Below are 11,136 nucleotides of genomic sequence, written 5' to 3'. Positions count from 1 at the left end.
TTCCCACTTAGCCACCAGAGAAGCCCTGTAAATCTCAGAAGAAATGCTGAATTGGAGGGGGTTTTTGCTTCTCCAAGGCCCCACCTGCAAAACTGTGTGTGTGTGATTTTTCTGGTTAGGGTGTCTTTAGATTTCTCCGAATTCTCAAAAGGAGAGGTGACCTCTGGACTTCCCTAGTCGTCCAGTGGTTAGGATTCCACACTCCCTATGCAGGGGGCAAGACTTCAATTCCCGGTTGGGGAACTGGGATCCCGCATGTTGCACAGCCTGCCCCCACCAAAAAAACAAAAAGGATAGGTGACCTCAAAATCAGGGCCAAGTCTTCGGTGGGTGGGAAAGGAGGGGCCTAGGTGTCCCATTTCTGCCCACACTCTCTTGGTCCCAACCTCAGATGGGCCACAACTCCGATTACAGGTGGGGTAGTGCTCTACCTGGAGGGGGGTGGTCACGATATTCAGCTTATCCTCCCATCAGGGTCCCCTCCCCAGGCACCATCCCAGCTGAGTCCCATCACCCACATTACACTTGGACCCCACCTGACCCTGCTGAGATCCCTTCTGCAGTTTCCCATCACTCCAGCAGGGGTCATATTCAGGGGTCATATTCTTACTCAGGCCCCAGGTGGCTATTAGACCTTGACCCCTCAAGACCCTTTCCCACTGGCTCCATTCTGCTGTCTTGCTTTTGCCTCCACACACCCCCTCCCTTCCCAGGTAACACCTCTTCACTTTCTCTTCACATTCTCTTAAGTGCCCCCTCCTCCAGGAAGCCTTCCCTGACTGCCCCAGGCTGAGTGGATTATGGTGTCCTCAGGGATCTCTTAGCCCCATGTGATACAGACTTCTGACCAGGCTATGTGTCTGTGCCCTCAGAGGAAAGGGGCCTCATAGCTCTTATTCAGGCTGTAAAATTCACATCTGATTTTAGCTAAGGGTTATGGACTGAACTGTGCCCCCAGAAAATTCGTATGCTGGAGTCCTAAGCCCTATGCCTCAGAACGTGACTCTATTTGGAGATAAGACTTTCAGAAAGATCATTAAGTTGGGAGTTCCCTGGTGGTTCAGTGGCTAAGACTCAATGCTCTCAATTCAGGGGGCACAGGTTCCGTCCCTGGCTGGGGAACTAGATCCCACATACTGCAACAGAAGATTCTGTGTGCTGCAATTAAGAGTCGCTGCTGCTAAGTCACTTCAGTCATGTCCATCCGACTCTGTGTGACCCCATAGACAGCAGCCCACCAGGCTCCCCTGTCCCTGGGATTCTCCAGGCAATAACACTGGAGTGGGTTGCCATTTCCTTCTCCAATGCATGAAAGTGAAAAGTGAAAGTGAAGTCGCTCAGTTGTGTCCGACCCTCAGCGACCCCATGGACCGCAGCCTACCAGGCTCCTCTGTCCATGGGATTTTCCAGGCAAGAGTACTGGAGTGGGGTGCCAGTGCCTTCCCCGAATTAAGAGTCGGTGCAGTCCAAAAAAGTTTTTCTTTGACAGTGTCAGTCAGGGAGAATAAATCAAAGGGATGATCCAGAATGGAGAGAAGTGATTAAAAAAAAAAAAAGATAATTAAGTCCAAATGAGGTCACTAGTGTAGACTCTAAGCCAATACGACTGGTGTCCTTAAGAGGAGATTAGGACACAGATACGCACAGAGGCAAGAGCATGTGAGGACACAAGGAGAAGACAGCCATCTATGCGCCAAGGAGAGGGGCCTTTGAAGCAATCAACCCTGCCAACACCTTCATCTTGGACTCCTGCTCTCCACAAATGGGAGAGAGTAATTTCTGTTGTGTAGGTCACCCGGTACGTGGGACTGGGTTGTGGCAGCCCCGGCATTACTAATCCACCCAGTAAAGTCCCTGATAAGTCCTGCAGTTAGGAAGCCCTGTGAATACCCTGCAGGAAATGGAGAGGAAGAAGCAGGAGGAGCTCCAACTCTCTGGGATGGGAGTTGGGCAGGCATCGTTTGCCGTGCTCCTGTCCTCACACAAGTGCCAGTTCTGATCTTAGCAAGCGGAAAAGACTCCTGATCTGTGTGGCTGCAAGTCCCAAGGAGACAGTGCCAGAGGGCTGGGGAGTCTGTCTGGTCTGTTGACACTCTGCTACTGACGGTCCCATCAGAGTGGCCAAGAGAACCATCACTGGTTCCCAGGTTCTGGAAAGGCCAACCCAAGATGTTGGCTGGAACCTGGAAGCTAGTAGATCTTGGAGTCCATGTTCACCTTAAGAGTGTGGAATGCCCTCTAGAAGAACAGGGTTGGGTGGGGCCTGAGGCACAAGGTCAGGGGACAGGACCCAAGGGAGGTGGGCCCCATATGGCTCCCTTGGAAAGAAAGCAAGGTGGGTGCCAGCTGGCAGATGGGAGTTTATTTCTCTGGAAAGGGATGCAGCAGGTCAGGCGGGGGTCAGGGCAGGGAGACACCCTCTAGCTTCTGGTCCAGAGTCTTCAGATCATCCAGGAAGCGGGTCGGGGTGAGGATGTGCGAGGAGCCTGGACGGGAGGGAGGGGCTGCGAGAGTGGCCTTGGCCCCTGACCCTTCCACCCAGAGGGTCGTTCAGGAACACCCTGGCTCTCAGGACTCAGGAGTCTCACCTCCTGGAAAGGGAAGGGTCCACTCCCAGGGGACCCCATTCCTGGGAAGCCAAGCCCTAACCCTTCTCACCTAGGGCTCCCAGATGCCAGCCCTGCAGAGGCTCCAGGGTTTGGGGACCCAGAAGGCGCACAGCTATCAGTTCCCCAGGAACCCACAGGCGGGAGAGTCGGGCTCTCAGCCCCTGCCCACCCCAGGAGACCCCAGTCTTGGCCACTCACCGATGAGCACCTCCCACTTGCCATCAGTGGCCCTGGTAACTTCGTAGGCGGCCCGCATCTCTGACATGGCCACACCACCCACGATGTAGACAATAAGCCGGGGCCCTGCCCGGGCCTCCACGCCTGCCTTGTTCTTGTGCCAGTGGCCGAAGCGGGCACTGTGCGAGGAAGGCAGGCGGAGGTCAGACTGGGTAGCAGATCACCCCTTCCCCAAGCCTTACTTCCTGTGGGTCTGGGCGTGTCCCTGGCCTCACCTGACGGCAGCCTGGGAGCTGGATGTGGGGGCAGGGTCAGACACAAAGGGCCACAGCTTCCGGTCCAGCCGGTCTTCCACAGCATCCTAGGGCCGGAGAGGGAGGCTGAGGAGAGGGGCCCGGGCAATGAGGCCCAAGGTCTGGAGCCTCCTCTATCAGGTATGTTCCCGGGCCAAGATCCTGGCAGACAGGGGCTGCCACCTGTACCTCCAGCCCCTTAATGACCCAGGACCCGGCCTCTTAGCTTCTTAAGGACCCTGCTCCTGCTCAGCTCCTCAGGGACCCAGGAGTGTGGACCTCCAGCCCCTGGAGAAGCCAAGATTCTGAGCCCCTAACCCCTGAGGAACCCAGAGATCTAGGCATCCAGGATCCATAAGGATAAGGGGGTCTCCAAGCAGGCAGAGATGCCAGGACTCCATACAGATGGCAGGAAGCAGGAAGCCAGGTCCCTGGCCAGGTCTTTTAGGCTGCTGCTGCTTTTGGCTCCCACAGTGGGGCTGGGGTTGGTACGGGCAGGGCAAAGCGGGACCCAGGTGGCGTCCTGGGGGGCAGGAGTGAATAGAGGGGGACAGAAGAGGGGACCGTCAAGTGGAGAGAAGATGAAGCTCTTCTCTCTGTATGCGCCCCTGTTCCTCCAGTGTGGGATGGGGTTGCCCCCAGACCCCAGGCAGAGCCACGGGGATGCCCGTAATGAGGGATTTTCTCTTAAGCCCTGAGGCTTAGGACAGTGAGCAGGGAGGGGGCTGAGCATGGCCTGGATCGGGGAACTCAGGTCCCACCCCTACCAGCGGTACCTCCATCACGTCCTTGATGACCGGGGTCCAGCGAGACAGCTGATAGGTGGGCTCTGAGCGCTCCCTCCGCTCCAGTCGGCTGGTGGTCCCAGAGCTCTACAGGTGGGGCGGGTGGGGTTGGTGGGGGAATTAGGGAGAAGGAGGCAGGTCACGGATGGGGCTTGTCGGGCTGGGGGAGGTTGCAGACAGAGCGAGGAAGGAAAACAAGAGGGAGGGAGGAAGAAATACACAGGTGATGAAACCAAGACGAGACAAAGAAGAAGATCAGGACTGAGAGAGGTGGGGACTCACGACGGAGGACACAGAAACAGGGGGACTGAGAGGAGGTGGACAGGGTGACAGACGGGGGCGCCTGGGAGAGAGGCAGAGGGCAGGCAGGGGGAGAACACGAGAGGTGCCTGCAGTCGAGCGGCAGCGGAGGCAAGGTCGAGGGAGGAGGGACGTGCTGAGAGCCGAGCCCAGGAAGCTGCTGAGTGTGTTCCGGGTGGACTGGAGGCCCTGAGACCTCCAGGAGCCCAGGGTCCCCTGCTGGGGACCCAGCTATCGACCTGTGGGACGTGGACCACACGCCCCACACGGCAGCACCACTAGGACTCGGGCTCTATGCCTCATGGCCCCCACTTCTCCTGTGACTCTGAGACTCGGAACAGCCCTGCTGCCCCCCAATCCCCAGACCCTACTCAGGGCTCCCCGTGCTCCCAGAACCACATCACGCCTGGTGTGTCCCCGCCCTGGTGATGTGCCCTCTGACCCCAGTCACCCCCCTCTGACTCAGTGCCCTCTCCCTGCCCAGCATACCCCAGGGTTGGTGACAGTGCCCCCCAGCTGCTCCAGGTTCCTGATGAGGTTGCTGTGTGCCTGCACATTGGCGTGCTGAATCAGCTTGGCCAGATTCTCCTCGCTCACACCTGGAGGCGGCCGGAGGGCGGGGCTTATGTGGAGGCTCACAGGGTGGTGGTGGGCAAGGGGGAGGGTGGAGAGGTGGCCACACAGGCTTCTGGGTTGAGGGGCTTGGGGTGGGGGCATCCAGCAGTCAGGACACCCTGGGGACCGGGGGAGCCACCTACGCTCACAGAGGGGGCGGATTCCTCATGTTAGAACTCTGGATGGGAATCCTAGAGGAGGTGGTAGATTGGAGGAGCCTCTGGAATCAGTTGAGGGGGCTAAATTTGGAGGAGCCCTAAAAATAGATTCAGAGGGTCTCCATGCCAACGGAGGCCAATGGAGGGTGGCCCAAGGTCCAGAGCGGTATCTGCGGGGTTTGGCGTACCTGGTGTGTGGGGGCATCTGCGGGAGTGAGAGCCTCCCACAGTCACCAGAAACCGTGGTGAATGATGGTATACCAACCTCTCCCGCCTCTTCAACTCCAGGCCCCCTACCTACCATTCCGTAGCAGGATGTAGAGCAACAGAACCCGGATCTTGTCGTAGGCTGGCACTGCAGCGTCCAGTAGCACCGGTACAATCAGCTTCATGGGGTCCTTGATCTTCTCACCCTCTGCGTCCGAGCCCATGGCTAAGTCCTGGGGGCCATGGGGGTCAGACACCACGTGGAGGGACGGGGCAGGGCAGGGACATCCCCATGGGCCTCGGCAAGACCTCTGGGCTTCATTTTGCTCTACCAGTCTCTGAAGATTCTACACACTGTTCACCGTGAGGTCCCACCCCTCACACAGGCCCCTCCTCCCCATAGGCTTCACCCTCTAGGAGGTTTAGCCTCCTCCCCTACAGGCCATACCTCTCACACAGGCCACACCCCTCACACAGGCCACAACTCTCCACAGGCCCCGCATTTCCAAGGGTGTGTGTGTTAATTCGGAGAAGGCAATGGCAACCCACTCCAGTACTCTTGCCTGGAAAATCCCATGGACGGAGGAGCCTGGTAGGCTACAGTCCATGGGGTCACTAAGAGTTGGACACGACTGAGCGACTTCACTTTGACTTTTCACTTTTATGCATTGGAGATGGAAATGGCAACCCACTCCAGCGTTCTTGCCTGGAGAATCCCAGGGACGGGGGAGCCTAGTGGGCTGCCGTCTATGGGGTCGCACAGAATCGGACACGACTGATGTGACTTAGCAGCAGCAGCAGCAGTGTGTTAATTGCTCAGTGGTGTCGGACTCTTCATAACCCCATGGTCTGTAGACCGCCAGGCTCCTTTGTCCATAGAATTCTCCAGGCAAGAATACTGGAGTGGGTTGCCATTTCCTTCTCCAGGGGATCTTCCTGACCCAGGGATCGAACCTGGGTCTCCCTCATTGCAGGCAGATTACCGTCTGAGCTCCTTGGGCCTGCCCTCCCCACAAGAAACTGCCTCTTCAAGGGGCTGGCCCCACAGGCCCCACGCCCACACTCCAAGTCTCGAGAGGAGACAGATCCCACCCCTCACACAGGCCACACCTCTCCAGAGGCCCCAGCCCATACCCAGGTCCTACCTTTTTCCAGGCCGGGCCACCCCCCACAAGTCACAGACTGCCCCAGAAATGCCTCTCCACTCCCAGCCCAGCCCATACAGACCCCACCCCTGCCCAGGGCCCACACACCTGCTCCACGCTGCACAGCTTCTCCACGCAGCCCTTGAAATGCTTCATGCAGTCATCAGCTAAATGCAGGTGTGTAGAGTACTGCAGGGTAGGCGTGGGAGTCAGGGATAACAGAGACTGAGTCAGGATGGAGACAGGGTGACAGTTGGAGGCACGCAGGTTCCTGGTCCCCACTTATCGCTCACCTTGTTCAGCTCCTTCTGGTACTGTGGCATCTTTTTCAGGATATGAGACAGGTCTTTGATGTTGGCCTGGGAACAAGGCTGAGCATGAGGCCAGGCCCTGCCTACCCGAGGCCCCCAGTCCAGGCTGGGGCTCCAGACTGAGGCCCCGCCCCTCCCAAGTGGCCCACCCTGCCCCGGGCCTGCACCCTACACACTACAGCCTACCTTGTCTGTGGTCAGCCTCTTGCTCTCACAGAAATTCTTTAGGAGCTCCGTGACCTTCCTGGCAGTGAGAGTGGGCAGGGGGTAGGTTGGGGACTGGTGCCAAGACGGTCATATTGGGGCAGAGTTGGGGGGTGGGGGAGTCACATGGCCCGGGGATGCCAGCCAGGGGACACAGGCCGCGTGTGAGCCCACACTGGAAAGGCATGGGGAGGCCAGCAAAGGGGTGTGGCTCGTTGACAGGCATTCATGCAGAATGGGTCCATAATGGGAGGGAGGGGTGGGGACCTCGTGCCAGAGGGCCCCCAACCCCGGTGCCCCCTGAGAGCACACGCACGCGCATGCACATACTTGGACACGTCCGCAATGTGCATGTGTCGAAGCTCCACCCACAGGTCATCATCCTCGTCCAGCAGCACCGCCTTCTCCCGGGCCTCACTGAGCCCGGTGGTCTCGTACCTGGGAAAGCCAGAGACATGAAGGCTGTGAGCGCTCGCTGAAGCCCAGGGACCCGAGTCTGCAGTGACAGCAGAGGATAAGTTCCAGGGTCTGCCCACCTGTAGGTGTCCTGGTCAATGTCCAGCAGGTCGTAGGCCATGGCCTGGAAGGTGAGCTCATGCAGCAAGGGGGACACGGGGTCGGCCGCCCGGTCCATGATGAGCAGCTGTGAGCGAGTCTTCTCAGGGCCCTGGGGTGCAAGGGGTGGGCAGGGGGATGAAGCCATTGACCCTGACCCTGGCTGGGGCCTCCCTCCACCTCCCCAGAAAGCCCCCTCACCTCGCCCAGGTTGGGAGTGTCTGCCTTAAAGGCGTTCAGCTTGGCTAGGACGGCATGGGCCAGCTGTGCTGTGTCCTCTGGGCCCCTGGGGATGGGGTGGGCAGACACGGGGTGGGTGCCTCAGGGTGTGGGGTTTGGGAGGGCCAGTCGGCACAGACTGGGAGTCAGGGATGGGGTTAGGGATGGGAGTCAGGGGTCAGGGTGAGGACTGGAGCGGGGGTTGGAAGAGAGGTGCAAGGTTGGAAGCAGGATGGGGTCAAGGTCAGGGCGGCATCTGGCTGGGGACCCACTTGCGGTAGCGGATGGCCGGGTACTCTTGCAGAGTGGCGCACAGGGTGGCGATCTGCTGGGCCAGTGCCTCCAGCTGCCGTGCTCGCTCGCCCGCCCGGAAGGGGCAGTAGAGGTTGTAGGTGCTGTGGGGGGCATCCAGGGAGAACACCTGCGAGGACACAGAGCCGCCACCGCTGGAGGTGCGCCCCTGCCCAACTCCAGCCGCGGCCATGTGCCACTCCCCGGGGCTTCCTCCGGTCTCTGGAGCCTGCTTTGCAGGCCTGGGGCAGCCCCCTGACTACTGTTTTGTGGAATACCCCAGCCCCCTCTGCCTTGTGGGGGAAGACAAGCAGTGAGCTGCATGCTGCCCCCCTGCTATTGCCCAGGAAGATGGAACTCCAGGTGACTTCCGCTAAGAGCTCATTCCACCGGTTGTTAGCTGCTTTCCTTTCTGATTCAGCACCCTCTCTGCTTATCACCTTGCCTATTTCTGAGGGAACCTGGGATACTTGGTGACGAAGCCCCACTTCCTACCCAGAAGTGGGCTGGGCTATACCTGAGCTTCGTATGGGAGGAAGGCAAGGTGGATCTCTTTCAGCGTCTTCACCACCTTTGCCAGACGGGAGCGACCCAGCTCACTGAACAGGGGCTCAGGGCAGGCTGGGAATGGGCAAGACGGGGCATCAGGCCAGGGCAGCCCTCACACCCCCTTACCCTGACCCCCACACCACACCCCTACCCGGCTCTCCTCACTCACTGTCGGTGAAGAAGACGTGTGCTGCTTTGTAGGTGAAGGTCGGGGTCCCCCGGAAATCTGCGATCAGGGCCTGTACCGACTGGGGAAGGTGGATCACTCTCCAGGCCTGGCCAAGTACCCTTAGACAGACCACCCCTGACCCAACCTCCCAGCCACTGCCTGCCCCTCATACACACACAGACATGTATGCCCGCACACACGCATCCACACACACACACACACACACACTATCATAGGCACCTTCTCCGTGGGGCTCAGCAGATAAATAGCCTCCAGGCTGGGGATGGGTTCTCGTCTTTTGTTGATGTCCTCCACAACTAGTAGGAACAGAGAAAGGGGACATGTGTGGATGGCACTGGGGCCAGGGCACATGCAGAGTCGCACACTCAGGGAGCTGGACACTTGGGGTGCAGAGGCAGGAGGGGATATGCACACTCCCTGAGGGTCCTGAGCTTCAGGGGACACATCCATGGATCACAGGACTAAGAGCTACGTGGGCAGGGCTCTGCACATTCGGGATCACACAGTCATCGCCTCCTGGGGATCGACCTTTGAAAGTTACACATTCTCGGGGTCACACACTGAAAGCCCCACATGGGGTTCCACACAAAGGGGTTGCACAGCTGGCGAGGCTGACCCCTTAGAGGTTGCAGCTAGGGAGCCCCTTGCGTGGGAAGTCTGACTATCTAGGGGTTGCCATATCAGGGCTGTCTGTAAAGGAAACCGCATCCTTGGAAGTCCTGGACAATTTCAGGGGATCCCACACTCTGGTCCTAGCTGGGAAGCCTGGGGTTGAGGTAGCCACTCACTGGTGATGCCCTCAGCCAAGATGTCTGACATCTTGCAGCAGGACGACAAGATGCGCATGCTCGGGTGGTCCATGATGAGCACCTGTCCAGACGGATGGAATGGACAGAAAAGAGGGTGGGAGAGGTTGAAGCTGTCCCCAAGAAGGGGCTGGAGCCATGGGCAAGTCTCTCAGCTTCATGAGCTGATTGAACAAGAGGACCCAGGACCCTACCCAAGCCCAACCCAGACCCACCCACGTGACCTCTGTGGACCAGCAGCCTCCTCGGGGAGCTGGAGTGGTGGGGGGTGTCCCACATTCAGGGCCCCCTGACATGGGTTTGGACAAGGCATTCTATATCCCCCCTACCTTCCACTCTCCATCTTTCTTGACGCTCCGAATGACTCCGCTCAAAATTTCTGCAGGGAAATGAGGGGTGGGTTCAGTATGTGGGGTCCTCTGGCCCCACAGTGCCCCCCAGTTTTCTGGGTCCTGGGCTGGACTTCCATCGGAACTCCCATTTACTCCTCCCCTCAGTCCTTTGAGGTAGCTCCTGAGGTCACCCCCAAATTATAGTCAGGGCCACTGAAGTTCAGAGAGGAGAAGGAAATTGCCTAAGGACCCTCAGCACCTAAGTGGCAAGTGCCTGGAGCATAAGTAATAGATAAATATGCTTTAGATAAACGAATAACTGGAAAGCCACGACTCACATAACAGGTCTACCTGCCTCCAGAACTGGGCTCTCCATCCCCCTATATACTGGAGTACTCCTGGCATGTAGATTTCAGCCACACCCTCATTTCACCTCCATCGTTTACCCTGAACCAGAATGCAGGACCCCTGGATCCCTGTCTGAAACATGCCTGGCTGTGATCATCCCATTACCCAATGTCCAGCCTCAGTTTCCTCATTTGTAAAATGGAATCAATGGCTCTCCTGTCTCTCCATCAACCCCTTCATAGGAGGAGGCTCCTTTTTCAGTTGGGGTTTGGGGAGTTTGAGCCACACTCGGCTCTGCCTAGTGGAGGGAGTGGGCAAAAGGGCCAGGGCGGCCCCGCCCAGCAAGTGTCTTGTCCACTGTTATCAGCACTGCCAGGGCGGAAGAAGACTCTGAGGCCGGAACTACCGGGGGTGGGGGAGGGGACGACCTCCACCCACCCCCCACGAAAGAACCAGGCCCGCGAGGCCTGGATGCCACGGTCCCCAGGCTGCAAGGGACTCCTGGGGGCCGGGCAAAGAGCAAGGCGTCCCCCGCCCTTGGATCTGCATTGGAGCCTGGACGCGCATCCTGAGCACTCTCACCAGCTGGGGTCGCTGACCAGCGCACCCAGGCCCGGCCGCGGTCCGCAACATGGGGCCCCAAGAGTCCAGCCCGCCGGACTTTGCCCGGCTTAGAGACGCCGGAGCCTGGCTGTCCAGCGGTGCCCTCCCCACGCCCATTCTTTAGGGGGTCCAGGAGTCCATGCCCAACGCCTGTCTACTCCACCCTTAGTCTGATTTCTTTCGGTCCCCGGAGTTTAGTCTCCCAACTTTGTTCCGCTCCCTCAAGGGAGAGCCAAGTCCCCGCCCACCCCCTCGAGGGTCAGGTGCTCGACGTCCTGCCAGGTCCCCAACTCCCCGCCGCTAGACTCCCAGAGTCCGTGCGCCCCCGGCCCCCCGCCCCCAGGGGGCGGCACTCACTTTCTCCTACCACCGCCTTCAGCCCCGAGGGCGCCATCTTTCCCTAGGGGCGCCGCCGCTTCCGGGTCTGTCCCAAGGTGGG

General features: G+C 59.0%; 1 protein-coding gene across 2 annotated transcripts; it reads right to left on the bottom strand.

Moving 5' to 3' along the window:
* Positions 1–2,340: 2,340 nt before the first annotated feature.
* STXBP2 (syntaxin binding protein 2) lies at positions 2,341–11,123 on the bottom strand. Of its 2 annotated transcripts, none has more exons than XM_086409570.1 (19): positions 10,677–11,123; positions 9,744–9,793; positions 9,397–9,478; positions 8,828–8,904; positions 8,588–8,666; positions 8,387–8,490; positions 7,851–7,999; positions 7,561–7,645; positions 7,341–7,471; positions 7,135–7,242; positions 6,787–6,844; positions 6,583–6,648; positions 6,398–6,478; positions 5,239–5,377; positions 4,654–4,763; positions 3,856–3,951; positions 3,062–3,147; positions 2,808–2,965; positions 2,341–2,486 (listed from the first exon to the last, which is right to left on the bottom strand). In XM_086409570.1, the coding sequence occupies exons 3-19, from the start codon at positions 9,467–9,469 to the stop codon at positions 2,401–2,403; spliced, it is 1,686 nt and encodes a 561-aa protein (XP_086265696.1). In that variant the 5' UTR covers positions 9,470–9,478; positions 9,744–9,793; positions 10,677–11,123; the 3' UTR covers positions 2,341–2,400. The 2 variants fall into 2 exon arrangements, with proteins under 2 accessions (XP_086265696.1, XP_086265695.1); XM_086409569.1 differs by having other exon boundaries at positions 11,055–11,123.
* Positions 11,124–11,136: the final 13 nt, after the last annotated feature.

Source organism: Bos grunniens, chromosome 7 (genome assembly GCF_055505025.1).
Source record: "Bos grunniens cultivar Pamir isolate PY7600 chromosome 7, Bosgru_T2T1.0, whole genome shotgun sequence".
Classification (NCBI taxonomy): Eukaryota; Metazoa; Chordata; class Mammalia; order Artiodactyla; family Bovidae; genus Bos; species Bos grunniens.
This window is presented reverse-complemented; position numbering and strand designations above follow the sequence as displayed.